At 40.4% G+C, this 23,805-nt stretch overlaps 6 protein-coding genes across 8 annotated transcripts; 3 read left to right on the plus strand and 3 right to left on the minus strand.

Moving 5' to 3' along the window:
• The first annotated feature begins 550 nt into the window (after positions 1–550).
• LOC117570231 (uncharacterized) lies at positions 551–1,320 on the plus strand. The gene has a single exon (XM_034251733.2). It carries the CDS (start codon positions 644–646, stop codon positions 1,160–1,162), a length of 519 nt encoding a protein of 172 aa, XP_034107624.1. The 5' UTR covers positions 551–643; the 3' UTR covers positions 1,163–1,320.
• A 523-nt stretch (positions 1,321–1,843) lies between these two features.
• On the minus strand, positions 1,844–8,011 carry LOC117567842 (KH domain-containing, RNA-binding, signal transduction-associated protein 2). 2 transcript variants are annotated; one of them, XM_034248090.2, is made up of 9 exons: positions 7,567–8,011; positions 6,845–7,200; positions 6,654–6,778; positions 5,778–6,250; positions 5,381–5,482; positions 5,088–5,323; positions 4,704–5,014; positions 4,240–4,619; positions 1,844–3,896 (listed from the first exon to the last, which is right to left on the minus strand). In XM_034248090.2, exons 2-7 carry the CDS (start codon positions 7,125–7,127, stop codon positions 4,920–4,922), a joined length of 1,314 nt encoding a protein of 437 aa, XP_034103981.1. In that variant the 5' UTR covers positions 7,128–7,200; positions 7,567–8,011; the 3' UTR covers positions 1,844–3,896; positions 4,240–4,619; positions 4,704–4,919. The 2 variants fall into 2 exon arrangements, with proteins under 2 accessions (XP_034103981.1, XP_034103980.1); XM_034248089.2 differs by having other exon boundaries at positions 7,753–8,008.
• Positions 8,012–8,346: 335 nt separating this feature from the next.
• On the plus strand, positions 8,347–11,499 carry LOC117567841 (uncharacterized). The gene is made up of 4 exons (XM_034248088.2): positions 8,347–8,780; positions 8,840–9,486; positions 9,542–10,466; positions 10,525–11,499. The coding sequence occupies exons 1-4, from the start codon at positions 8,471–8,473 to the stop codon at positions 11,139–11,141; spliced, it is 2,499 nt and encodes an 832-aa protein (XP_034103979.1). The 5' UTR covers positions 8,347–8,470; the 3' UTR covers positions 11,142–11,499.
• Positions 11,500–12,711: 1,212 nt separating this feature from the next.
• LOC117567947 (protein hunchback) lies at positions 12,712–21,807 on the minus strand. Its single transcript, XM_034248245.2, has 2 exons — positions 21,618–21,807; positions 12,712–16,360 (listed from the first exon to the last, which is right to left on the minus strand). Exon 2 carries the CDS (start codon positions 15,370–15,372, stop codon positions 13,684–13,686), a length of 1,689 nt encoding a protein of 562 aa, XP_034104136.2. The 5' UTR covers positions 15,373–16,360; positions 21,618–21,807; the 3' UTR covers positions 12,712–13,683.
• On the plus strand, positions 19,063–23,592 carry LOC117568429 (dynein light chain roadblock-type 2). Of its 2 annotated transcripts, none has more exons than XM_052003623.1 (2): positions 19,063–19,149; positions 23,287–23,592. In XM_052003623.1, exons 1-2 carry the CDS (start codon positions 19,126–19,128, stop codon positions 23,587–23,589), a joined length of 327 nt encoding a protein of 108 aa, XP_051859583.1. In that variant the 5' UTR covers positions 19,063–19,125; the 3' UTR covers positions 23,590–23,592. The 2 variants fall into 2 exon arrangements, with proteins under 2 accessions (XP_051859583.1, XP_034104979.1); XM_034249088.2 differs by lacking the exon at positions 19,063–19,149 and adding an exon at positions 23,080–23,210.
• Positions 22,283–22,923, minus strand: LOC117568430 (dynein light chain roadblock-type 2). The gene is made up of 3 exons (XM_034249089.2): positions 22,812–22,923; positions 22,680–22,758; positions 22,283–22,615 (listed from the first exon to the last, which is right to left on the minus strand). The coding sequence occupies exons 1-3, from the start codon at positions 22,812–22,814 to the stop codon at positions 22,404–22,406; spliced, it is 294 nt and encodes a 97-aa protein (XP_034104980.1). The 5' UTR covers positions 22,815–22,923; the 3' UTR covers positions 22,283–22,403.
• Positions 23,593–23,805: the final 213 nt, after the last annotated feature.

Consider the following 23,805-nt stretch of genomic DNA (forward strand, 5'->3'; position numbering starts at 1 on the left):
GATTCGGGCATAAACGGCGCACCGAATGCGCTGCGTTGTTTGTGGCGCCCCAGGAAGCAGGGTATGCTGTTGTGAGGCAAGTCGAAGTTGTTGCCACAGTCACAGCCACAGCCACGAGACAACGAAAGCGGAAAGGGACATGAGGTGAGGCAAGGACGCAGATAGCAGGCCGCTGCTGCAGTTAGAGAGCAGCAGCAGCAGCAACGACAGCAGCGGCAGCAGATTGTCAGGGGTTGCTTTCGATTGCAGCACAATATCCTGCCTGCTGTCTGCTGTCTGCTGCTTTCTGCCTTCTGCCTGCTGCCTGTATCCTGTTGCCTTCCCGCTTCAGCTGCCGTGGCAGCGAGCGAGCGGCCAACGAAATTCAAACAGCTGCAACAATTTTTTCGGTCGCCTTTAATTTCCAGCTCTGGCACGGCACATCCCCTAATGCCCGCCTGTCTCTTTTTCCTGTTCCTTATTTTTTTTTTTTTTTGGGGTTGCTTTCAGGATCGCGCTGCCAGCCTGCAACAGTTCTGCACTGAGCTGGGGTGCATGCAACGTTTCAGTTTGTTGTGATCGCCAGGTGAACGAAGGTTGTGCCGCGGACCAAAAAACCATTTCGTAAAAGGATATTCAAAGCAGCAGTCGAAGCAGTCTCATCATGTCCGGAAAACTGATAATGAAACGCAAGCGTGCGGATCAGCGTAGAGCTCAGCAAGCGGATGAACAGCAGCAGCAGCAACAGCAACAGCAACCCAGTCAAGGCAACGAGCCAGTCCCCGAGAAGCGTCATCGCCCAGGATCGGATACTCCACCAGCAGAGCTGGAGCAATCACCAGCATTGGCAGCCAACAATTCCAATAGCATTTTACTCGAGGCGCTGCAAAAGATCATGGAACTGCAGGCAGAGCTGGATTCCTTCGAGCACGATTTGGATGAGCGTGAAGAGGTTAATGCCCATCTCGATGCCGATGAAGAAGAGCATTTGGATGCCGAGGTAGCTGCTAACTTTGCGCCGCCAGCGAGTCGACGCACTGAGGCCGAAGCTCTGGGATTTGCGATGTGCGCACGCGAAACGTTGTTGTTCCTGCAGAGCGAAGGCGTCTCCACGGAGTCAGTGCTGTATAAGACACTGCTGGGCAAGCTGGTGGGTCAAAGTGACGGACTGCTGCACGCCTAAGTGCGACACCCTGTATTATACCCCCAGTGGAGCAATCTAGTCAATTTACTGCAATCTCATTGCGAGTAAAACCAAAAAGTTGCAGCTGCTTGCAGATGCAAGCAACTAAAACACATAGTTCTAAGTTGTTTACTCTAGTCAGTTATTGTGAAGCAATATAAAATAATATACGTAATAAATAAATAATATTTACAAAAAAAAACATGGTGTTTATATTGACTAATAACCCAAATTTTAGTTGATGTTCACTTCTCCTTGGTGTGTGTCTTAGCTAAGTGCCTGCTATAGCAGGCAGCATTTGACACACTTCGAAAGAACAACAAAGGGTACAAACAGGGTTGTTATTTATTGCCCTTGGCAATGAACGGCTTTCATAAATAAATAAAATATTTTAGAAGCATTTCAACCCTCTCTCTCCCCCTCTGACTAGATAAATAAGTTGATATCAATTGAAACCCTCGCAACAGATTTGTAAATAGATTAAAAACTACGTAAGGGTTTGAAGATGGCATTTGTAACAGGGTTGAATATTCGACGAATCAAATATTCAAAGAGGGAAATTAAAAACATTTTTCTTCTTTTCATCAAATTTAAGCAGGATTTTTATTTCAAAGTCCATATTACCCCTGAAATTCTGAATTAAAACACTTTAGAATGAGTTTGATTTTAGCATACATTTTAAATATATTTATTATGTAATTGTACATGTAATAATTAATGAGAATATCTCAATATTTAATTCTTTCGCTTTTGTCTTTATATTTGCTTTTATTGTTTTTAGGGCGGGAAATTTATAGTTATTAAATATTATTTTGTATTGTAAATGTGTTTGTTTAAACATTAGTTGCCATCCATTTAATAAGTATTATTTATTTGAATTTATATTGAAATTTCAATTCTGAATTTGGGCTTTCGGGAATTGCCCTTTAAGTAAGTTTGTCTTTTAATTCTGTTTATGTTTATTTAATCTTTGTATAATAATAATAATAACAATAATTAGTTGAATTAAATGAATGTATCGTCGTTTTTTTTGTTTCTTTTGTTCATTATTGATATTGTTTTATAAACTAGATTTTAATTGTTTTCAACAATTTAACGTTCACATGATTATAAGTAATTCTTACGCTTTGCTTTAGTCGCAACAATTTGCATTTTGGACATGATATTTTTATTTATCTGTTTTGTAATTAAGTTCTTTGCACTTTACCAACAATCGATTAAAGTTGTAATATGTAGATGTATTCATATTGAACTGCTCAACTGATAGTAAATGCGAAATAAAAATTCTGAAACTTAAGGGAATAAATAAATTAAATTTAGAAATTCTAGACTCATCTGAGTTCACATAATATTGAATTGGAAGATTAGTTATAGTAGGTTCATTTGGCACAAACGTAAGTAATTCAAATTCTTTAGAAATTTCAAGTTTGGCATAATTTTCGCTTATTAGGAAATGTTCAGTAAAATAAAAGTAAATTCATGAAAGTAAATTCGGTTCAAATTTAAAGTAAGTTTTGTTTTGAGCTTTTCGACTCTGCGTGTCTTATTATTTTAATTCAATGAGTATTTTTGTTTATTCATATCGTAGTATTATAGTTTCTTCATATTGTTTCAATAAAGTAATCATTTGCAGCGTTATCCACATAATCATGGGCTTCAATTCACAATTTCTGAATAATATAAATATATATATATATATATATATATATATATTAGGTTATGAGTATTTAATTCGTATATTTATAAATATCTTTTCATTTCTATGATGTCAATCATTCATTATTCATTTGTTATGTAAATATTATGTTCTGTATGTATGTATATAATATATTTATGTATATATTTAGTTATATATTAAATTTATGTTAAGTGTGCCCAATTATATAGTTTGTTTAAGTAGCAAAATCTTATAGATTTCCTTTCCAACTGCGCGTTAGTTATACATACACACACACACTTAAAGAAGTAAGTACACCAAGTGTACTCAACACACTCAATCGCCAGTATACAAGGAGTTAAGTTACGAATACGAAGAAGAGATTAAGCAATTATTAAATTTGAATAAATTGTGGAAAATGTTTTCAATCATATGCTGGAGATCGAGCTGTGTTTCATCATTACGGTTTTACGTTTAATAATATGTCTCATGTCGTTATATATTATTTATGCCAGGCCAACTTTCAGTTTCGCCCATCTAATTATTTAACGTTTATATCATTGTTTAATTTAATTTGTCAATTAATCCCGCACGTTTGCAGACGAGTGCGAGTTGTATCTTAAAGATGTTTTTGCTCTTTGTGTAAATATAGATTAAAAAAGCGGACATAAATTGTCCAAACGTCTCTAAGCGTCCAGCGACCAACACAAAGTAAAATTTTCAACTTGTAGCTGCACTATCATCCAACGATTTCCTTGCACTCAAAAATATGTATATATATATATATATATGTATATAATGTATATGTTTGTTTTTTGTTTTTAGTATATATCTAAGTATGTATATCTTAAGGTTGTCGTTTGTAAATATTCATCATCTTCCCTCTTAGTGTACAAAGTATTTGTGATGTTTGTATTGTTGTCTCTTGATTTGTTGTTGTTATATGTTACTATTGTTTATTGTATCTGTTGTTGTTCTTGTTGTTGTTGGGTTGATTTTGTGAATTTTGTGGTTTAGAAAAACTGCACTGGCAACAACGGAATCTCACAAATTGTATGAAGCGAAGGAATAGAGGGGCTGTAAAAGAATTCAATTTGTATTTAGAGTAATCATGTCTTGTCAAGTGTTGTGCGTATATATATTTTTTCATTTCTTGTTTGCTTAGCAGTCAACGGCTTTTGGAATGCGAATAAATAGTTTCCCGTGATGTTGTATAATGTTGAGGCTATATATGCATTGGATATGTATAAGAGGAGTATGATGTAGTCGAAGCAACAAGCTGGTTTATCATACAGGAAATTCATCTATATATTTACATTTCTAGAAGCCGTGACTTTATTTGTTGGGTGTTTTGTGCAAGGAACGATGAACTGGACAGGGAATTGTTGTAAACATCCAATTGAATATAAGTGCTCAATACCTTACTAATAGCATACTGGGCACTGTTGCAGTTCTTGTGTTGTTCTGGTTGTTTTGGTTGTTGTTGCTGTTCTTGTTTTTACAGCCTGAGATGTGAGTGTTGTTATTGTTGTTGTTGTTACTGCTGTTGTTTGCAACTACGGCATTCTTGTGGCCATTCGTTGCATCCTTTTGGTTCAGTGTGTACGGCGATATCGAAAAGTTCGTCATGCTCACATCATTGGCAATATGATTGTTGTTATTGTTGTTTTTGTTGCTGTTGTGCGGTGGGTAATTTTGTTGTTGTGGGTGTTGTTGCTGTAACTGTTGTTGTTGTTGTTGTTGGACCAACGATTGTTGTGAGTGGTGTTGTTGTAGTTGTTGTGTAGCTTGTTGATGTTGCTGCGACAAAAGATACTCGTAATTAATCTCAGAGCTATTCAATTCAAATTCTATCTCATCCTGAAAATATTCTATGTTGGTTACCTTTGAGCAGCCGTTGCCATTGCCAAAGTTGTTGTGCTTGTTAGTGCTGCATTCATTTGTCACAGATCTAGGCATTAAATAGCTGCTGCTGCTGCTGCTACTATTGTGGCTGTTACTGTTGCAGTTGCGGTTGATGGTCAGATTGTGGGTTTTTGGTATAGGATTTGTTGCACTAGTTGCGCCTCCCCTCGCACCACCTCCATTGCAGGCGTTATTTCACCTGTTAACATGGCTGCGATTGTGATTTGAATTAAGGCCTGCTGCGTTGTTTGCATTCGATTGCGCCGCTCCGCCTCCTCCTCCGCCGCCACCTGCAGAAAAAGCCACAAACAAATCCAACAGTAAAAATCATTTCCTTTTGTTTCATTGCCCCCCAACTCCCACCTGTATATCCTGGTGAATGCTGATAGTAGTCCCGTCGCGAGTAATCTGTTTCGTAATCCGCAGTTTCATAGTGCCCGCCTCGCACTCCCCCGCCGCCTACGCCAGTTACGTTGCCAACACCACCGAGTATACTCGTGGGCGGACCATGACCATGTCCGTGTACGCCGTGGGATGCATAGCTGTAGGCATCGTAGGACTGATGCGGATCGTAGGCAATGCCATCCTCATAGCCGCGACTGCAAGTGGAGCTTTAATTAGTAGGCAGTAAATAAACTATGAAGGATTTAACTCACCCATAGGTCTCATCCATTGCTGTTCTAGCCTTCTCCAGTATGGACATGACCTTTTGCTTGGGGGCCAACACATTTTTGCTAAACGACGACTGCTGCGAACCTCTGCGAATGTTAAACAAGTCAATTACAATCTTTATTAGCTACAAGTAATTGCAGTATGCAACATCAATAGGACAAAAGTATTTACAATCAAAAATCTATTTCTTTCTAAGCTTATTCACATAATTGAAACAATTGCATTCAATGAAATCACTAATAAGGCAAGTATTGATTAAACTAATTATCAACAGTTGAGTAATATTTACATTAATTTAACTCAATTAAGTTCTATTGAGCACATTCATGCAATGATATTAATAATACATAAAATAAGTGATATATTTTTATTCAACCTTACCTGTAACCATGATGAGCCATATTCTTGGCAACTCCAGCGCCAGCAGCGCCTGAATTTGTTGATCCTCCCATGGAATTTCCAATAGCATTTGAGCTCTGCATATGCGAAACTTTCTTATACGAATTCTTCGAGTTGCTGTCGCTATCGTTGAGACTTGTGCTATCCATGAGTTCGCGCAGCTGCTCCTGGCGTATGATATCGTTGCTATCCGGTATGAGATACTTGCGCAGCTCAGCCATGGCATAAGCGATGCGTGCATAAGCCTCGGCTGGCGGCGCAATTGTGGAGATCTCCACGTGCAGGTCGCTGTTGAGATGCGCATACTTGGGATCCTTGGAGCTGCGCAGCTCCTCCTCTTTGGCACGATCGCGCATTGAGTTGCGACCCAGCACCGTCATCTTGCACAGCGTCTCCTCTTGCAGACGGCGCAGTGAGTTGCCCTTGGGTCCGAGCAGCTTGCCCACAAAGTTGAACTGCAATTGGAAAGTGCATTAATGATTGCTTGACTGTAAACCTCGATATAATTAATATATTTCATATAATTAAACTGAATTGGGAAGCAATGCAATTAAATTTGATATTAAAAACTAAATTGAAACTAAATGAAAGCAAAATTTCTTTTGAATAATTATAATTTCATTGATGAGCCTATGCTGGAAAATTTGATTTAATTATAATGCAATTAACTCATTTATATTGTTTGTACTCAAAATAATTCAATAACTTCCTATTTTAAATGTGTGAGAGTATTTAAAAACTACATTTTTAAATCGGGTTTTAATAACCGTTTCGGGAACCGAATCTTAGTTTAGTTCCAAACCAATCCCAGTCTAATATTTGCTAGACTTGCAGCCCTGACTATGATTGCATACTCACCTTAGGATGCTCACGGATTGGTACCAGGACACGCTGTGAAATGCGCAGTGGTTTTTCGCGATAGATGTCCGCATACTTCTGCTCCCGCGACGGAATGCGTCCCGTGGTCTGCACCTTTTCAATCTCTGCAAGTTGTTGAAGCATATATAGTGATTATTTAGTAATTAATGGTATACGACTTGATTGCTTACCACCCTCCATGAGCTTCTCGGCTATGGGAAATTTGCGGTCCATGCGATTCTTCTCGGCCATGCAGTCGCGTATGTATTCGTTGGCCTTCTCATTTAGCTGCACACTTGCGCCACCTTCTGGGACGCCATGAAGATCATGGGCGCCAGCATCGCCGTTATGCGGTCCCCCTCCGCCTCCGTTTCCAGCACTTTTGCGTGCTTTACCACCACCTCCGCCGTACTCGTTGCTGTCCTCCTCGTTGTACGCGGAGTAATCACCGTTGCCGTCGTATTTTTCAGTCATGCTCGCTGCTCACAAACAAAACAGTGTTTAATTTGGCTAATGGGTAGTTGCTATTCAGTGATCCACACAGCAGCTGCAAATATCCAATTGGAAAATATGTATGTACTCTCTGTTTTCTCAGTACTAATGGCGCGTCATCTCATTCCTCAGTTTAATCACTTTTTGTGAACGCATTCAAATTCAAATTCAATTGCAGCAACGTCCCACTTACTTCTCCCTATCTCCCTCCCTCTATACCAGCAACAACCCACGCGTCATTTACTCACTCTCACACAACACACACATAGCTCACGCATACAAACCTTTACAAACACACACACAAACTCTAGTTTACACAGAAAGCAAAAACAACCACCGTGCGAATTTCAAAGTCAATTTGGCTGCCCAAAGCTACGACAACAATAATACCGGTAAAAAAAAGAAGAAAAAAAATACAAACTTTATAGCGTTTTCATTTGTTGGACATTCGCAAACAATTTCTTTCGCTTTTGCACAGTTTATTGGTCTGATTTCACCCGCGGGTTGCAGCAACTCTTCTATCAGTCCGTCGTCGTCGTTGTGGTTGTCGTCTGTCCTGCTGCACTTTCACTTTTCAATGGGACGCATTTTGTTTCCACCTACATACGTTTTATTGCATTTTCCTTCTTGTCTTTTGCAAAATTGCTGCAGTTGTGCTTGCTGCCGTTTCGATTCCTTTAATTTGTACTATTTTACGAAAATTATTTCACTTGACTTATGCGTATTTGTTGTGTTTTATTTTTTCTATTATACGTTTTCTTCTGCACGGTATATGTTTTTTTTATGCAATGGCTGGCAATTTAGTTTTGGTTGTTAGCCAGGGTTGCAAATTCGCGAGAAACAAATGGATTGCATAGAGCTGCAATTGAATTGCGAATTCGAAAAACAGCTGACTGCCCCAAAGGTTGTGGTTTAAGTCTAGGCTAAGGGCTAGAAACTTAACGAAGTGCGCCGAACTCTCAATAAGATGTACAAGACATTTTTACAATATTTTTATTAAAAAGAATATTAAACTACTTGTAAGCTATAAAAATATTAAAGCTTATTTTTTGAATTATTTCTGAACTTTTTAAAAATTGCGCCATTCTTGATAAAGTGTAACCAGTGTTAGGCAAATATTTTTTCGGTTATAACTAAACTTAAATTGTCCGCAGGTCACACTGCTCATTGGTTTGTGTTCGCATCGATAAATCGAATCGATAAATGTTTCAGTGCCTCTATTGTGTTCGCGAAAAAAAACAGCTTAAGTTTTTTGTGAAATTCACAAAATAATTGAATTTAATGTACCGCTTCCAAGATATGACTCATTAGTAAACTTGACCAAGATGTCGAAAATCGCTAGCAGCAGCAATGGCAACGCCAACTCCTGTGTTGAGACGCCTACGGCACCTGAATGGTTGTCCAAATTGGAAAGCAGACGCGAAATGTTGAAACGCTCGAAGCTGGGTCACGAATCGGGGGCGGGAGCGCCGTGTGGTGAATGCCAGGACAAGTGTCCAGGTCTCGATCTGCACTTTTGGCGCAAGGTGTGCCGGAATTGTATGTGCCGCAAGGATCAGCATTTGTGTACCGATGATGACGCCACCGGCTGGGCGCAATTCGAAATCTTGGGCCAGATACGTGCTAAGCCAGCATGTAAGTGCGATAACAACATATCTCTCATAGCTCGCTCTCTCACTCTAACACTGTCACAGTCATTAAAATCAAGGCCTTGGCCAGTCAACCGGTGCAAGTGGAATGGGTGCCTCCGAATGCGTCACCCGATGTCGTTACGGATTACATGGAAACGTTGGGCGCTGCCCAAATCCCTGTGGCAGGTAGCGATGCCGCCCACAAGCGCAAGCAGCAGTTGGAGTTTCAGGTGCCACCCCACGATCTGGATGCAGCACTCTGCGATAATCTCACCGAGACTGAAGCCCAGCAGCTGCAGCAATATGTGCAAAAGCTACGCGATCAATGCGTCGGCCAGGGCATCGTGGTGCGTGTGGGACGCCTTGCGCATGGCCATGTGGAGCATGTGGTGCCCCCACAATCCTCTCTAGCTGCAGTTGCCATGCTGTTGCACTCGCTTGGTCTGCCACCGGTTGCGGATGCCACGTTGAACGAACTGCTCGCCAATCCCAAGCTGGCGCAGGCACTTTCTCAACCAACCACACAGGCATCGCAGCCCAAGCTGTTGGTTGCCTTCTCAGAGCCTTTGAGTGAGTCCACGGCACAGTTTGATGCGTTGCCTGCGCTGCGGGCGCAGACTAAGGAGAAACTGCTGGGCATCAGTCGTCCTGCGTTGCAGAGTATGGTGACACATGGCGTTGTTTACGACAAGTTGCTGGGCATGCTTAACGTGAATATGAACATTCTATCAAATCAACGTACCCTTAACTCATTTTTATTTGCAGGAGCGTAATCTGAACATTTCACGTGACCCTCGCTTGGGTCCAATGGCGGAGTTTCGCAAGGAGTATGCAAGCAATCCGCAGTTCAAGGCTGAGATTAATACGGTTTGTCCACCGCCCGCTTTGGCCACCACGCCACTTAAATCGTCGCTAGCGACACCGTTCCACTCGCCTCTGCCGCTCAAGAATCCGGTGCAAGCACGTTTCAGCGCCCAGATGCGACAGGATACGCCAATGCGACGCGTGAAGTTTGGCGGCGTCTCCACCATTCTCTACGATTGCGGGCTGCCCGCGCACATTGACTACGAGCGTGATCCGATCTTTGCGCAGATTGTGCAGGCAGAGCCACTAAAGCAAGCGCTGCAGGATGTACGCGCTGGTCGTCCAGCCAACTCAGTGGTTATTGCCACCCAGCCACTGGCCACGGGTAACTTGCAACAACTGCAAGGTTTGGCTCCAGCAACAAAAGCACAACTGCAACAACTGGGAGTGGACAAGCATATGTTGCACTCGTCGCTGGCCAATGCGCCGTATTATGATCGCCTATTCCAGACGCTCCAGGACAAAGGCATACGGCATGAGCAGTGTCAGCTACTGGAGCCGTTGAAACAGATGCACGATTGGCTGCTGAACGATGAGCAATTGCTTGATGACATTGACAAGCTGTTTGCTGACATGGCCAACGCCGGAACAGCTGGTGGCGACATTGCCTATGGCAAAGAAGGCTTGAGCAACTCGGCCAGCAATGACTCGGGCTTCAGCTCGAAACCATCAACGCCGGGACATACTGGCGAGGACTTGAATGCCAGTTTGGGTAAATTCACCAGCATACCTGGCATTGAACACATGAACATGTATCCCAGCTGTGCCGGCATGCCAGAGCAGTTCCAGCAGCTGCAACTGGGCGAGATCTCGCCTTTATCAAGAGGTAAGGCCTTGTTATTCTCTATATTTCCTGATTTTAACGAACCATATTTCTGTTACAGATTCCGCTGTGGCTGCACCTCCGCTCAGCATCAATTGTCGCGACTGTTCGCAGCCCATTAATCTGGGCGAGGTGGCTGTGAAAGCGGAACGTGCAGGCAAAGAGATTGCCTGGCATCCGGGTTGCTTCAAGTGCCACACTTGCCGCGAACTTCTCGCCGATCTCGTCTACTTCTTCCATCATGGCCAAGTCTACTGTGGTCGCGATCTGGCCATCAAGCTGAAGATACCACGCTGCAAGGCCTGCGATGAACTCATCTTTACCAAGGAGTACACCGCAGCCGAGGGTGCCACCTATCACATCAAGCACTTCTGCTGTCTGCAGTGCGATGAGCCATTGGCTGGCCAGCAATACATTCCCGACGAGAAGTCCAATATGCCGTTGTGCCTGCAGTGCTACGACAAATTCTATGCCGGCACCTGCAAGCGGTGTCAGCTGCCCATTGGACCGGCAGATCAAGGTGTCGCCTGGGGCGACATTCACTGGCATGGCCAGTGTTTCGTTTGTGCTGGCGTCGGTTGTTCCAAATCTTTGATTGGTGGTCGCTTCTGTGTCAAGCAGGACATGCCCTTTTGCAGTCCTGCCTGTGTGCACAGCGTAATTCCTGCCAAAGTTTAACAAAAGCAAAACAGTAACAGTATTCACATCAAACGCACAAAACTAACCATAATATTCACTATGCTATCCTAGTTATGTAGAGCATTCACTAGCCGATACAACGATGTGCACAATTCAGAGGTTGACTTTTTAATGGAACGTACTCTTCAAGTGCCTAGTATTATACATTATACAATCCATACACGATTTTTAGCCGTGCCAATAGATCCGTCTAAGGAATATCTAAATATACACTATACTATATATTTACATACGCATATATTATTAAATATATGTACATATATTATATACACGAATTTTAAATGACATTTTGTAGCGCACGTTATTGCAATAAATATTTGAAACGCTATTTGAATATCTGTAATTTCCCTGCTATATTGACAAGTAATTCCCCCAAGTTTTTTTTTCCCAGTTTTGCCAAGCAGCAATTTAATTTCCTAGTACTCCTAAATTTCCAATTAAAATTATTTGTAGTTAACTTTTGCGTATTTTGAATTAGTTTCCCAAAACTCGTTTCTTGAAATAAATATTTGCTTTTACGCTATTGAAAAGTATTTGCAATTATTTCCCTTGTGGAAATTATTGTGGTAATTTCCCAGTATTTATAAATATACCTCCAAGTTTTTTTTGAGCAATTAAAAATGCTTTAGAATTTATATTATTTTTTACGTATTTGCTGGTAGTTTTTATTGGTAATTGCATTTCATTATTTATTTATTAATAATAATAATTCCTTCTTGTATATGTATTAGGTGTATGTATAAAGATTGTTGATTTCATTTTTATTATTACTTTATTCTTGTTTTGTTTTGTTTTGACATTTCTGAGTTCATTGCAAAAAGCGAAACAAAAGGAAAATCACATCATTTGCTGAATTACACAAATTGAGTTTGCTTTTTATTTTTGTTGTTTTGCTTTCAAGGATACCGTTACTTTCGCATAGTTTTTCATTCTAGTTTATGTATGTTTAATTCTCATTGAGTTCTGTTTTGTTTTGTTTTGTATATAAATTAGTCGCCTGCAAATTTGTTTGTTCAGTTCGTCGTATGCTAAGTTTGTAGGTATGTATGTTATGTATCTATGTATATGTATGTCTATGTATAGGCAAACACCACACACAATCAATCCAATTGTATTAACCGATTCAAATCGGTTATTCATCACTAGGAAACTTGTTCGAGTTCTCGAGTCGGATTGCTTTCATATTTCATCATAGTGGTTATTAAAATGGCAGGGAGCAGGATCACCTATCGGAACCGCAACCGGAATCGGAACTGGTTCCGTTCACACTCCGTTGATCGACGGTTGAAAACTAATGAATTAGTAGTTAATGTATTCAGCATGATTTCTATGTTCACAAGTTCTTGGTTGTGTTTCTTTGTGTTCGTTTTTATTTCTCTTCGGAGTTACCAATTAGTTGATTTGTTTTTTTGTTATCTTAAAATTAACACTAATTTTTTGCTCTCGCTTTCTCCTGTTGATCGCGATCTCTCGGCTCTGCGTCTATCGCTGCATCTTCGCTCATTCTATATATTAATCACCTCCTTTCTTCTTTGCTTGTTTCGTTCAATTGTTTAATATGTATGTATTAATTACATTGATAATTAGTTTAAATATAATTTCTGTTCGTAAACAAATTTTACATGATAGGATTTTAGTTTCTTGTGTTTGTATTGTTTTTTCTCTCTTGTTTGTATTGTTTTTGTTTCGTTTCATGTATGCATTTTGCTACAACAAAAAACTATGCCTTAAAATAATACTTTAGTTACAATGTTTTCCTTTTATATATATATATATCTATTTTTCTCGCTTTGCATTAATTTTGTTCGCACTTCTCTCGCGCTCTTTCTCTCTTCTTTTCTTTCGATTTTGCATAACTAAAAACAATCAACAAAATGAGTTAAGTTTCAAATAATATAATTGTTGTAACTAATTTTCTGGTGGTTGGGGGGGGAGGTGAGGGATAAGAATAGGAATTTGGGAATTGGGGATGTTATTTTAAAATGACAACTAAAAGTAAAGCTTATACATATAAGTGAAAATGGGGTTGGTAAGAGGGGGAAGGAGGGTATTTCTATGTATAGGTAACACTAATTACAAAAGCTGAATGGGCAGCACTGGCGTCCATCGTTTGCCAGCGTTGCCACACGTGGCGGCGGCGGCGTTCAGGGAATTGCGCATCATTTATGTTTTCCAATTAGTACATAAACTAAACAGAGTCTCTCTCTAGAATGCAGCAGCTACAGAAATATAGATTCACTTTCAGATTGTGTTCGCACACACACATGCACATCTTAAGGCTATACACAAAAAAATGTCAAGTAAAATGTAGGATACAATAAAAAAAAAACGGTTCCCGATTCTCCATCCACTCCGATTCTGATCTGATGCTCATCCTAGTGCTATATAGTCTGGGGTGCTCAGCCTAAAATGCGATGCGTGTGTGGAGCAGCAGCTGCCGAAACTGTTGCCGTCGTCTTCCCTCCTTGCTGTTCTCCGCCTGATCGCAATCCTCAACTCCAGCTCGATGCCGTGTCGTTTGTCAACAATTCGTGTAGACGCCTTGAGTGTAATACAGCTCGGTGATTCGCTCGGGAAGTGTGCTGTACAGGTTCGTGATCAGATCGTGGGGAAGTCGTGACCACGCCTCCTTGATGCGAAATATCAAATCGTCTTTCCGCGAAAACTTGCGTCCGCCATCGAACACCTCACGAATGAGCCAACCCCAAATGTTTTCCATAATGTTCAGGTCATGGGCGATTGTTGGCCACTTCTGGGTTTTCAGTCCCTCGGCATTTAGCAGCTCCTGGGCGGTGGGCAGAGCGTGCGACATCCAATTGTGATCCTGCAGCACAAAGTCTGTGTTGCCGCCCAGTTTGCTAACGATATTGGGACGCTCACGCATGATGGCCTCAATGCAGGATTCGGGACGTTGTTTGGCTGACGACACCTCCAGATGGATGGGTCCGCCCACACAGATCATCAGGTAGATGTAGACAGAGTTGCCACGCGGCCGTTGCGACAATTTGCGCTCGTAATTGCGCAGATCGTGATAATAGTAGGAGAAACCATCGGGACCATCGAGATTGAAGCGTCGTTCATCGTGGAAGACGACACGACGCCAATGCTCCTCGCTCCACACAATGTACGTGTTGGCAAAATTGAGGCGCTCGGTTTGATTGTATTGGGAGAGCAACGGTTCCGTTTTCAGTTTCTTGGCACAATTGGCAGCCGCAGATCCCGACGACGACGTTGTTGCGGACGTTGATGAGGCGGACGACGACGAGGATGACGATGACGACGACGATGATGACGACGCCAATGCAGACACTGATGTTGCAGCTGCTACACCACCGGTTGCCACCGTGGCTGTGGCACGCAGCAATGCATTCGCTGCCGCAGCAATGTTGTTGCTATTGCTGCCAGCGGCGGCAGCAACGGCAGCAGCAACAGAGCGTGGCTGATGACTGATGATGGTGGGTGAAACGCTGGAGCCATTCGATTGTTGTGTGGGCGCATGGCTGGAGGATGCAGTGCCTCCCGTGCTCGAACTGGCTGCCGAGAAATTGGAGTTCTGATTCAGCGCATGCACTGGCAGTTGATTCTGTTGCTGCTGCTGGTGATTCGATTGCAACTGCACCTTGTGTTGTTGGCCATGATGTGTCGCTGCTGGATGGCTGCTGTGACTGTGTGTGTGTTGTGTGTGCGCGAGTGTGTGACTGTGTGAGTGTGTGTGACTGTTGTGCGTCGGCGTCGCCTGCTGCTGATAGTAGGGATGATGATGATGGTAGCTAATGTGCTGCTGATGCTGATGTATTGTCGGTTGCTTCAGCTGCAGTTGCTTCAGCTGTGTCTGCGACTGTGCCAGCAACTGTTGTTGCTGCTGCTGCTGCTGTTGTGCCACACTGTTGCCACCGGGTTGCTGGGCCATATAGCTGTTGCCCTGATGATTCAGATAGTAGTGCAACGCCATCAACTGCTTGTTGGCAGCAGCACTAGCACCCACACCGGAGGCGACACCAACGCCCGCCGATGTGCTCACCGTGGGAACGGGCACAGCGGCGCCACCTGCCACCAGCTGCACACCCGCCTGACCATGACCGTGTCCACCATGGGCGGCGGCTGCTGCAATTGCTCCGGCGCTGGCAGCCAGCTGGGCGGCCGATTTGGGATCGTAGATGAACTTGTTAAAGTTCTGCAGATCGTCTGGACTCAGCACAAGCGTTTTCATTTGGAGTCTGGAGTGTTTTTGTTGCTGTTTTTGTTTCCTGGTTGTTGGTTGCGAGTTTCGTCAAGTTCTTTTTTGTTTTAGTGTTGTGTAGTTATTATATTTGTCGCTTTGCACTTCCAAGCTATATTGCTTTCATATGGTGTGGGATTATGCAGCGATGTGGCAACACTGGGTTTCGTAAATGCAATGCAGGGAGGTGCTGCTGACTCTGCTCACGCACACACTGCGACGTTGTCGACGCACTTTCACGACTGCTGCTGCTGCCCGATAGACTCGGCTCGTCACTGCCGTGCTGTGATTTCCAAATGCGCTGTGCGTGTTAGGAAACAACACCGAATCCAGCAACCAGACTGACTCTCTCTCTCTCTCTTGCTCTCTTCTCACGTGTTTTTGCGTGAGCTCTCTTTGTTGATCGTTTCGCCTGCGCTCTCCGTGGGCGTAAGCTTGCTTTTGCCTGTGTGTGTGTTTGTGTGTGGAGAGAGAGCGTGCGTTTTCGCTTGCGTGTGTGTATGTGTGTTATCAAAGGGCCCTGGCCCTTGCTGCCTGTTCCAAAACTAAGCTTAAGCTCTCTCTCGTTTTGCTTGCTCTCTCTTGTTGGCTTTGCGTGATTGCAAAACTATACGACGACTCTCGACTTGGAGACGATGATGTCGTAAAAAAGATGTCGGTTTACTTTCCCACGTACATATACGTGTGTATGTTTCGCGTTTGCGATAGTGTTGGTGAGCCTGCGTGTATGTGCGAGCAGCGAGTGCTGCCAGAGCTCTTTTTCAATATGTTATCCTCTTTTGTTGAAGTGGTTTTTCTTGTCGGAGCTCTGCTTGCTGCTGCTGCCGCCCGTTGTTGTTGTTGTTGTCGTTGCTTGGGTTGCTGTGCAAATGTTTCCTTGTTTCTTTATTCTGCGTGCCGCTGCTGCTTCGATGTTGCCTCTGGTTGTTGCTGCTGCTGCTTGTTTTTAGGTATTCAGTTGTCGTCGACGTCGATTTACCTGGAATAAAATAAAGCAGGTACGTATGTGAAAAAGAGTCTTGTTTCACACTTTGCATTGTGTTTTTCATACAGCTCACACACAGACACACAACAGAGTTGCTTTGCGGCACTTATATAAAATGCACCCAAAATGCACAATACATATGCATTCTGTATGTGTGTGCGCCTTGGTACTTGAGAGCTGCACATGAGTGTGATTGTGTGCGCTTAAACATGTATTCCAATAATTTCTTGGTGAAATCTTCTTTGTGCTCGAAACATTTCGGAACAGATGTTCAGCGTACTCAGATTTCAGATTCCCGCATTCCCTATGCCAAAAAGTAAATAAAAGGTCTGTCGCTCTCTTTCGCTGCCAACGTTCGCCGCATCTTTGTCGGTCGGTGTCTTTTGTCGTTGTTTCTTTCAAAATGAGAGCACACACACACACGCACGCACAGTCAGACAAAAATACGCACATACACATGCACAAGTGCAGTTGCATTTTTGGAAATTTGGGCAGTTTTTTTTGTTGTATTGTTGGTTTTGCGAATTTCACTTTGCAGCCGTTTCATTGTGTATGTGCGATGATATGGCTGTCTCGCTTGCACTTACTGGTGCATATCTGTATTTTTGCATTGATGAAACAAGTGGTTGGGTCAAAGTTCATCCCAGCAGAGCGAATAAAGATTTAAGCCACACGAAAGTATGTTTGGAATATCTGAATCTTTAGCCTTAAAGCAGGTAACTTGCTCGATGTTCCGGCAGGTGCTGAACCCAAAAAAAAAACATACAAAATCCTGAATATTAACGCTGCTACACACAGCTGCCACATGAAACATGTTCCGAGTGTGTCGTGTCTCTCTAGCGTGTGAATGCAACAACACCAGGGACGAAAACCGGTTGGCAGCCCAACAAACTAAACTGGCACTCCAAAAAAAAAGCAAAATATAAAATGAAGTCTCTCCATAAGCCACAAATATAAATTCTAAAAATGGAATTTAAATTTATTCAAAATGAAAACTGATTATATTTATTATTTATATGTAGATTGTTATTGTGGCTGATGCAGCTGTTTTTTTTTTGTTCAAACAGTTTGTAGCCCTGGCAACAAGAGATAACATTACATTTCTTGAGCTTCATAAATAACTGTAAATCAACTGGAACTTCAATGACTTGCAGCCCTGGTACAAATATGTATGTTTTAAAATAAAAACTTTTGTTGCGTGTTTACAGCATGTTGTGTTCGAAGCCAAAAATAATTTGTGCTATTTGAACGTTGCTATTTTATTGTTGTTTATTTGGTTTGCTTTGGCGATAACGCCAGACCGCACAATACACACACATACTTATATATGTATACACGTAGGCCAATGTTTTTGTAGTACGTGTATATGGCGAGCTTTATCATCTGACAACGCTGCGATGATAGACACGAGCCCAACACAAAAGCAAACGCAAAAAGCACGCACATGCTCCAACAATAATCTGCATATTTTTCACTCTCACCAATTAGCTAATAAATGCGATTACTTTACTTTACTTTTTGTATTTTGTATTTATTTTACTCCATTTTAAGATGTGCTGGCTAAAATGCAAGAGAGAGGGAAATAGGCATTTCGGTTGCCAACAAATACTGCTGGGGCTTCACACTGCCACCATTTCCCCCAAAAAAAACATCGTCAGAGCCCAGTGTGTAATCATAAAATGAAAACTAAAGTCTGCACACGACGGGGATGAAAACCAGTTTGCTTTCTGTAAACTAGAGTAAGGGAAGAAAGCTGCTGTTGATGCTGGTCGGCCACTCTGTATCTGTATGTATGTGTGTGTGTGTGTGAGCTTATATTTGACAGAGCGCGAATGTATATAGTAAGTATGTATGTGTGTCTTATTGGGGTTGTTGTGCGTTTTTGTTGCTGCCACGATAGCGATGGCAGCAGCAACAGCAACATTAAAGTCGGTCGCACGTCGGTCAATTTTGATCGAACCCGAGTGCAACACGCTGCGGTAACAACAGCAGCAGCTGCTGTTGCTGCCTGCAGCAGACCCTAAAAAATCAAGACAATTTAAGCAGAAATAATTCTTGCAGCAATTGTGCAACAGAGCAGAGGCTCCATCAAGGGAAAGCTTTAAAGCTCTAAACCACAAACTCAAAATTAATTAAACGATAAGCCAACTACTACAAACAGACGCAATTTCAACTGCAACCGAAGCCAAATAATTCAATTACATAGAAACAGGGTTGCAACATTGTGGGATGGTGATAAGGCAAATAATCAATATAATCTAATTCCTTATCTCCAAAAATGTATTAGATAAACTATAATTGAAAGCCTAGATATTAAAATATATTATAATAACAACCTCTTTTAGTAAAAACTGAATGTTACATATTTGCTCTTTAGCTTATTTTAACTCAAAATTTTAATTTAGGTACAAATTTCAATGATAATATTACTACATAAAATCGAAAACTTTTGAGTAAAGAACTCTATTTTGAATTTTTGGAGTAGTAAATTAAAATGTAAAAACAATAAATAATCTTCCATTTATAATTTGGTTTTCACAGTTTCATGATTACCACCAGAATTTTAGTTAGAAATCTTAAAAATAGTTTTAAAACAACGAAACCTCGCTTAAAACTTCTTTCTTCAACCCAACAAAACAACGTACGACTTTCTTTTCAAATGGCAACCACTGTGCGCAGTGGTGACAAAAGATTTGCCAGCTGACGACGGTCAGAAGGTCGAAAGTTCAAGCTTCAACAGAACAGAACAAAACAAAGCAATGAGAAAAAAGACAGGCAACAATGTAAGTAAACTACGTGAATAGTAGTTCACGCTGTGATAAAAATCGAAATGCAGTGCGCAATTCGCATAGCATGTCATACTCTACTACTATATGATGACTATGGGACGCCACACAATAACTGATTTGATATTTTTCCAATTTGTCGAGCATGTGCATCGCAATTAACTACACAGCTGAAACTGATGCCATTCGTCGCCCGATAAGATACTGACAAAATACCAGTTGTTAGCTGGCATTTCCCGAAATAGTCCGTTTTATTATTGTACTTTATGCCAAGTAATATTGGGTATTACATATTTTTGTTATTTAATAATTTATTGAGAATCGTCGGAAGTAATATCAAAATAATTTTGATTATGCCAAGATCAGTTAAAAAAGATATGTATACTCTTATTTTTAAGAATTTCGTATATTTGAGGCAGATGGTATATCTGAAATACTATTCTAAATACTTTTTAACGTATGTTTGCTTTTTCTTTTTACATAAGACAGCTTATTATCTGAGAAACAGTCCCAAGTTGATATTTACCAATTGATATAAGCTACTCCTTTATTTCGATGCTATGTTAAAATTGGTTGAATAGTATATTATATATTCAAAAAGTGTATTGTTAAGAATGGGTTAAATGTTATAAAAAGGTATATTTTTATTTTTTACTTAATTCAGTCTGTTGTTATTTTTTAAGTGTCAAGCAACGGTCACACTGTTAGAGGACATCTTTTGAGAGCTGTAGTTTTTGCATTGTCCCACTGTGCAAGCGTTTCATTGATTCATGCCAATTGGTAACATATTGCAGTGTTCAAGCCGTTTTCAAATCTGCTTTTAACACCGCTGACTAAGTGAAACCAAATCACACATTTGAGTCATGTTATCTCGCTACCAAATGATTCGAGGAAACAGTTTTGTTGTTGGGTTATTTACTGCTGTTTTTCCTCACAGCAAGTGTATTTATTTATTTATTTGTTCACCACGTGATTCACAAGAAATTCTTCTGTTATTAAAGTTTCACTCGCTTCACAACATTCACAATTCACAATAATTATGAATATTGAATCACATTAGTCAGTCAATCAAGCAAATCAATCACATTTCAATCTAGCACAAAACAGCTTTCCACAGCACATACATTTTTCTGTATTATTGCTTAGACTTTGAACAATTTGTGTTCACAGTAAGAATTTGAATTTTTGTTGTTGTTGTCATTGTTGTTGCCGAGCAAACCTCACATTTCCATACGTGCATGCGTATAAGTGTGTGTGTGTCTTGCTGTGGTGTGGCTGTGTACGTCGAAAAAATACATGGAGAATACGCGTTGCGTTGCGGGTGGGGATTGAACCGTTAAGCGTTACGTTGTTTTGTATGGCGTCGCGATTTACGTTATGCTGCATCACATAAGCATTGCATTTTAATAGCAGCTCTCCTAGATGCGCACACACATACACATGTACAAGTATTAATATACGTATATGTATGTATGCATGTAAATATCCAAAAATATAAACGAACCCAACATACGAATAGGAGGAGGAAGGAGCTGCTGCTGTACGTAATAAAATCCCTTGCGCTGCAATGCAGCCAGCAACCGCAGCAGCAGCGACAGCGCAGTTACTGCGCAGCAAGCGCACATGCTTCGCTTCTTATTTATAAATTGAGCCAGCCCTTATGTGTTCAACTCTCTGTTATGTGCCAGCCGCTGACGAGACATACGTATTTACACACACACACTCACACACATACATACAGACATATTGTCTCTACGTAGTACGTGCGAACGTGCGTGCATGAGGTTTGCTTGTATATGTACATTTCGATGTATGTGTGTATGCGTGTGCGCTCTTGTGTGATGCCATCGTCGATATTGAAAGTACGTATGTATGTATGTACATGCCTTTATGTACGAACGAATATTTGTACATAATACACAAAGTATCGACGACGTTGCCTTTTGTACGAATGAATCGTTCAAAATTGCTTGGATTTGCGAACAACAACGGGACGACGACAACGATCCGATACGAAGTTAATTCTTTATACGTACATATGTATGGATGTATATATGTACGTCCGTATGTAGACATGTATCACATGCCATAAGTATGTACATTCATCCATATGTACATATGTTTGTGTGTACATATCATTTTCATTTTTCACGGAACAAATATGGCTGCACACAAAAAAACGTTGCGTTGAAAAACGCTTACGCTGCTTTGCTGCTGCTTAAAAGCACTTTTCACATTCACACCAATAATTTTACATACATATACGTATTTCTGGTTTTTATTTTTTGCTTTTCCATTTAATCAAATATTTAAAGAACGACAGCGACCATTTAAAAGCTGACTGGCTGATTGGGGAGCGAGCGTAGAGATTCCGTTTGCGTAGCCGTTTTTTTTTCTTTTTTTTGTTGGTTTGAGTGCGTGATTACGCCATTTTCTTTACTCTGCACGCCCAATTTCACAATTACCTTTGTTAAATTTCGTAGTTTTCTTTACTGTTGCACACGCGTACACTGTGTGAGCGTTTTATTCGAATTAATTTGGATCACTTATTGTGATATTTTATATTCTTTTAACGATTTTTTAAATGCATTTGTTAAAAAACTTATAAGTTTTCACCACACTAACCACCACACGCACGACTTGTCGACAGACTCACTGAGGAACTCAGCGTGACCGCAAGCTAGATTCCAAAATATATTTTTTAATGAAGACAAATGTACTAAAATATACCAATTGTCTCTCTGGCATTGGTTACATTTTACGATATTGTGTATCGATATTTTCAGCAATAAAAATAAAACAAATTATTTGTTTTTAAATACACAATGAATTGTATAGAAAAAATATGCAAAATTACAACAAATATTGATATAAAAAATGGACACTAAAAAATATAAATAATACGATACAGCACATTGAGACCGTAAAGGGCGTAATACAATATATTTAGTATAAAAATACTGAAATCGTATTGCCCATTGCTTTCATGACATCATATAATGCCAGCTTAGGTCAAACTTACGATCTGTGCTCAAAACGCAATATCGTAACTATCAACATTTTTTATAGGACAGCTGGTAATGCCTCTTCTTCCCTTTGAATACCCGAAACAATTTGTTGACACATTAAATGCCTTTTGTAAATTATTTACTTGTTAAGTTAAAATTGTCCTCCCATACATCGTACAATAAATACATTAAAGGGATACGAAAATCACTGCACTTCATATAGCCTTCATTATGAGTATGGATTTAATCTGTTGGGTTTTGAATAACAATAAGAATAAAGTCCTTGTCGGGAGCGACCATAATTTCGTGCTTCTTGGAACGGACTCGTAGGAATGTCATATCGTTAGATGGATCCAGATCACGCACCACACTGCGAGCCTTATCTGCCAGCTGACTCATCAATCCAGCGTATTGTACGGTCGTCGTATTGTCTAGTGTTGACTTCACTGGAATACCTAATAAGCCAACTCTGCTGTATTAAATAGTCAACATAGAATTGCATTTGCAGTCATAACCCACCTTCATTATTGACGACAATTGTGCCAACGACGCCTTTGTGGCTTTGAATTCGTTTGAGCGTTTCTTCGACTTCTTGCGACTGTTGATTAAACTTATCATAATCACATTTTCTATGAATTATTTTTAACTTACCATAACGACTACAAATTTAGCTTAACAATTTTGCAAAAAATATAAAGTTTGTTTGTTCGATAAAGCTGTGTGACCAAATGTCGATATGGCGAAAATACTACAAATTGTGCGGTTGAGTAATCGAATATAAATGGGGTTCCCTTGCACGAATAAACTTTTTTAAATAATTAAAATTAAAATATCTACCTATCCATATCTGGCTTAATAATTTTAAAATTGAAAAAAAAAAGGTTTTCTGTAGTAACACCTAAAATATTTTTAGCGATTTTATGTTTGACCCATAAACCCATCTAACAACCGTTGCTATAGAAACTTTCCATGGCGATTTCAAAAGTAAATCGAATGACAAAAAATAACCGACTTTTTAGTGAAAACATGTTCCAGAGCCCCCCAGAAAAAGTAATTTAATTAATTAAATATTTTCATTTGAAATTCAATTGTAAAAATAGTTTCAAAATTCGTATACTTTTTACAGCCACGTCGAACTATTCGTTATGTGGAAGAAGCGTTCAGACAGATCCAACAAAAGAAAAATATACGCGACATAGTTATTATTAATGAACGTGGACATCCAGTAAAAAGCACAATGGAACACGAAGATGCAGTTAAATTTGTTGGTTACTTTCAAGAGATTCGAGGCAGATTGGAGAGAGGCATGGAGAAAATTGATCCCACCGATGAACTGCTAATGATAAGAGTACGCACGAAATTTCACGAAGTATTATTAAGTCCCGATTCCAAAATAACTTATATTGTCGTGCAAAATGCAGAAAAATAAAAACTCGGGTTTGAATTAAAACAATGCAGTTTTGGCTTTTTATAAGCGAGGGCAACGATAACAAGAGTAAATTTTTTCGTTAATCATTCGTTAAAAGTTTTCGTTATTTCATAATTGGAATATTTGCTTTTATTACACAAAGAACGGCAATACATATTATACAGTTACTACTATTTTTGTAATTGAACGTATTGTAAATATTTAAAAAACTACAAC

This window comes from Drosophila albomicans, chromosome 3, assembly GCF_009650485.2.
Source record: "Drosophila albomicans strain 15112-1751.03 chromosome 3, ASM965048v2, whole genome shotgun sequence".
Lineage (NCBI taxonomy): Eukaryota > Metazoa > Arthropoda > Insecta > Diptera > Drosophilidae > Drosophila > Drosophila albomicans.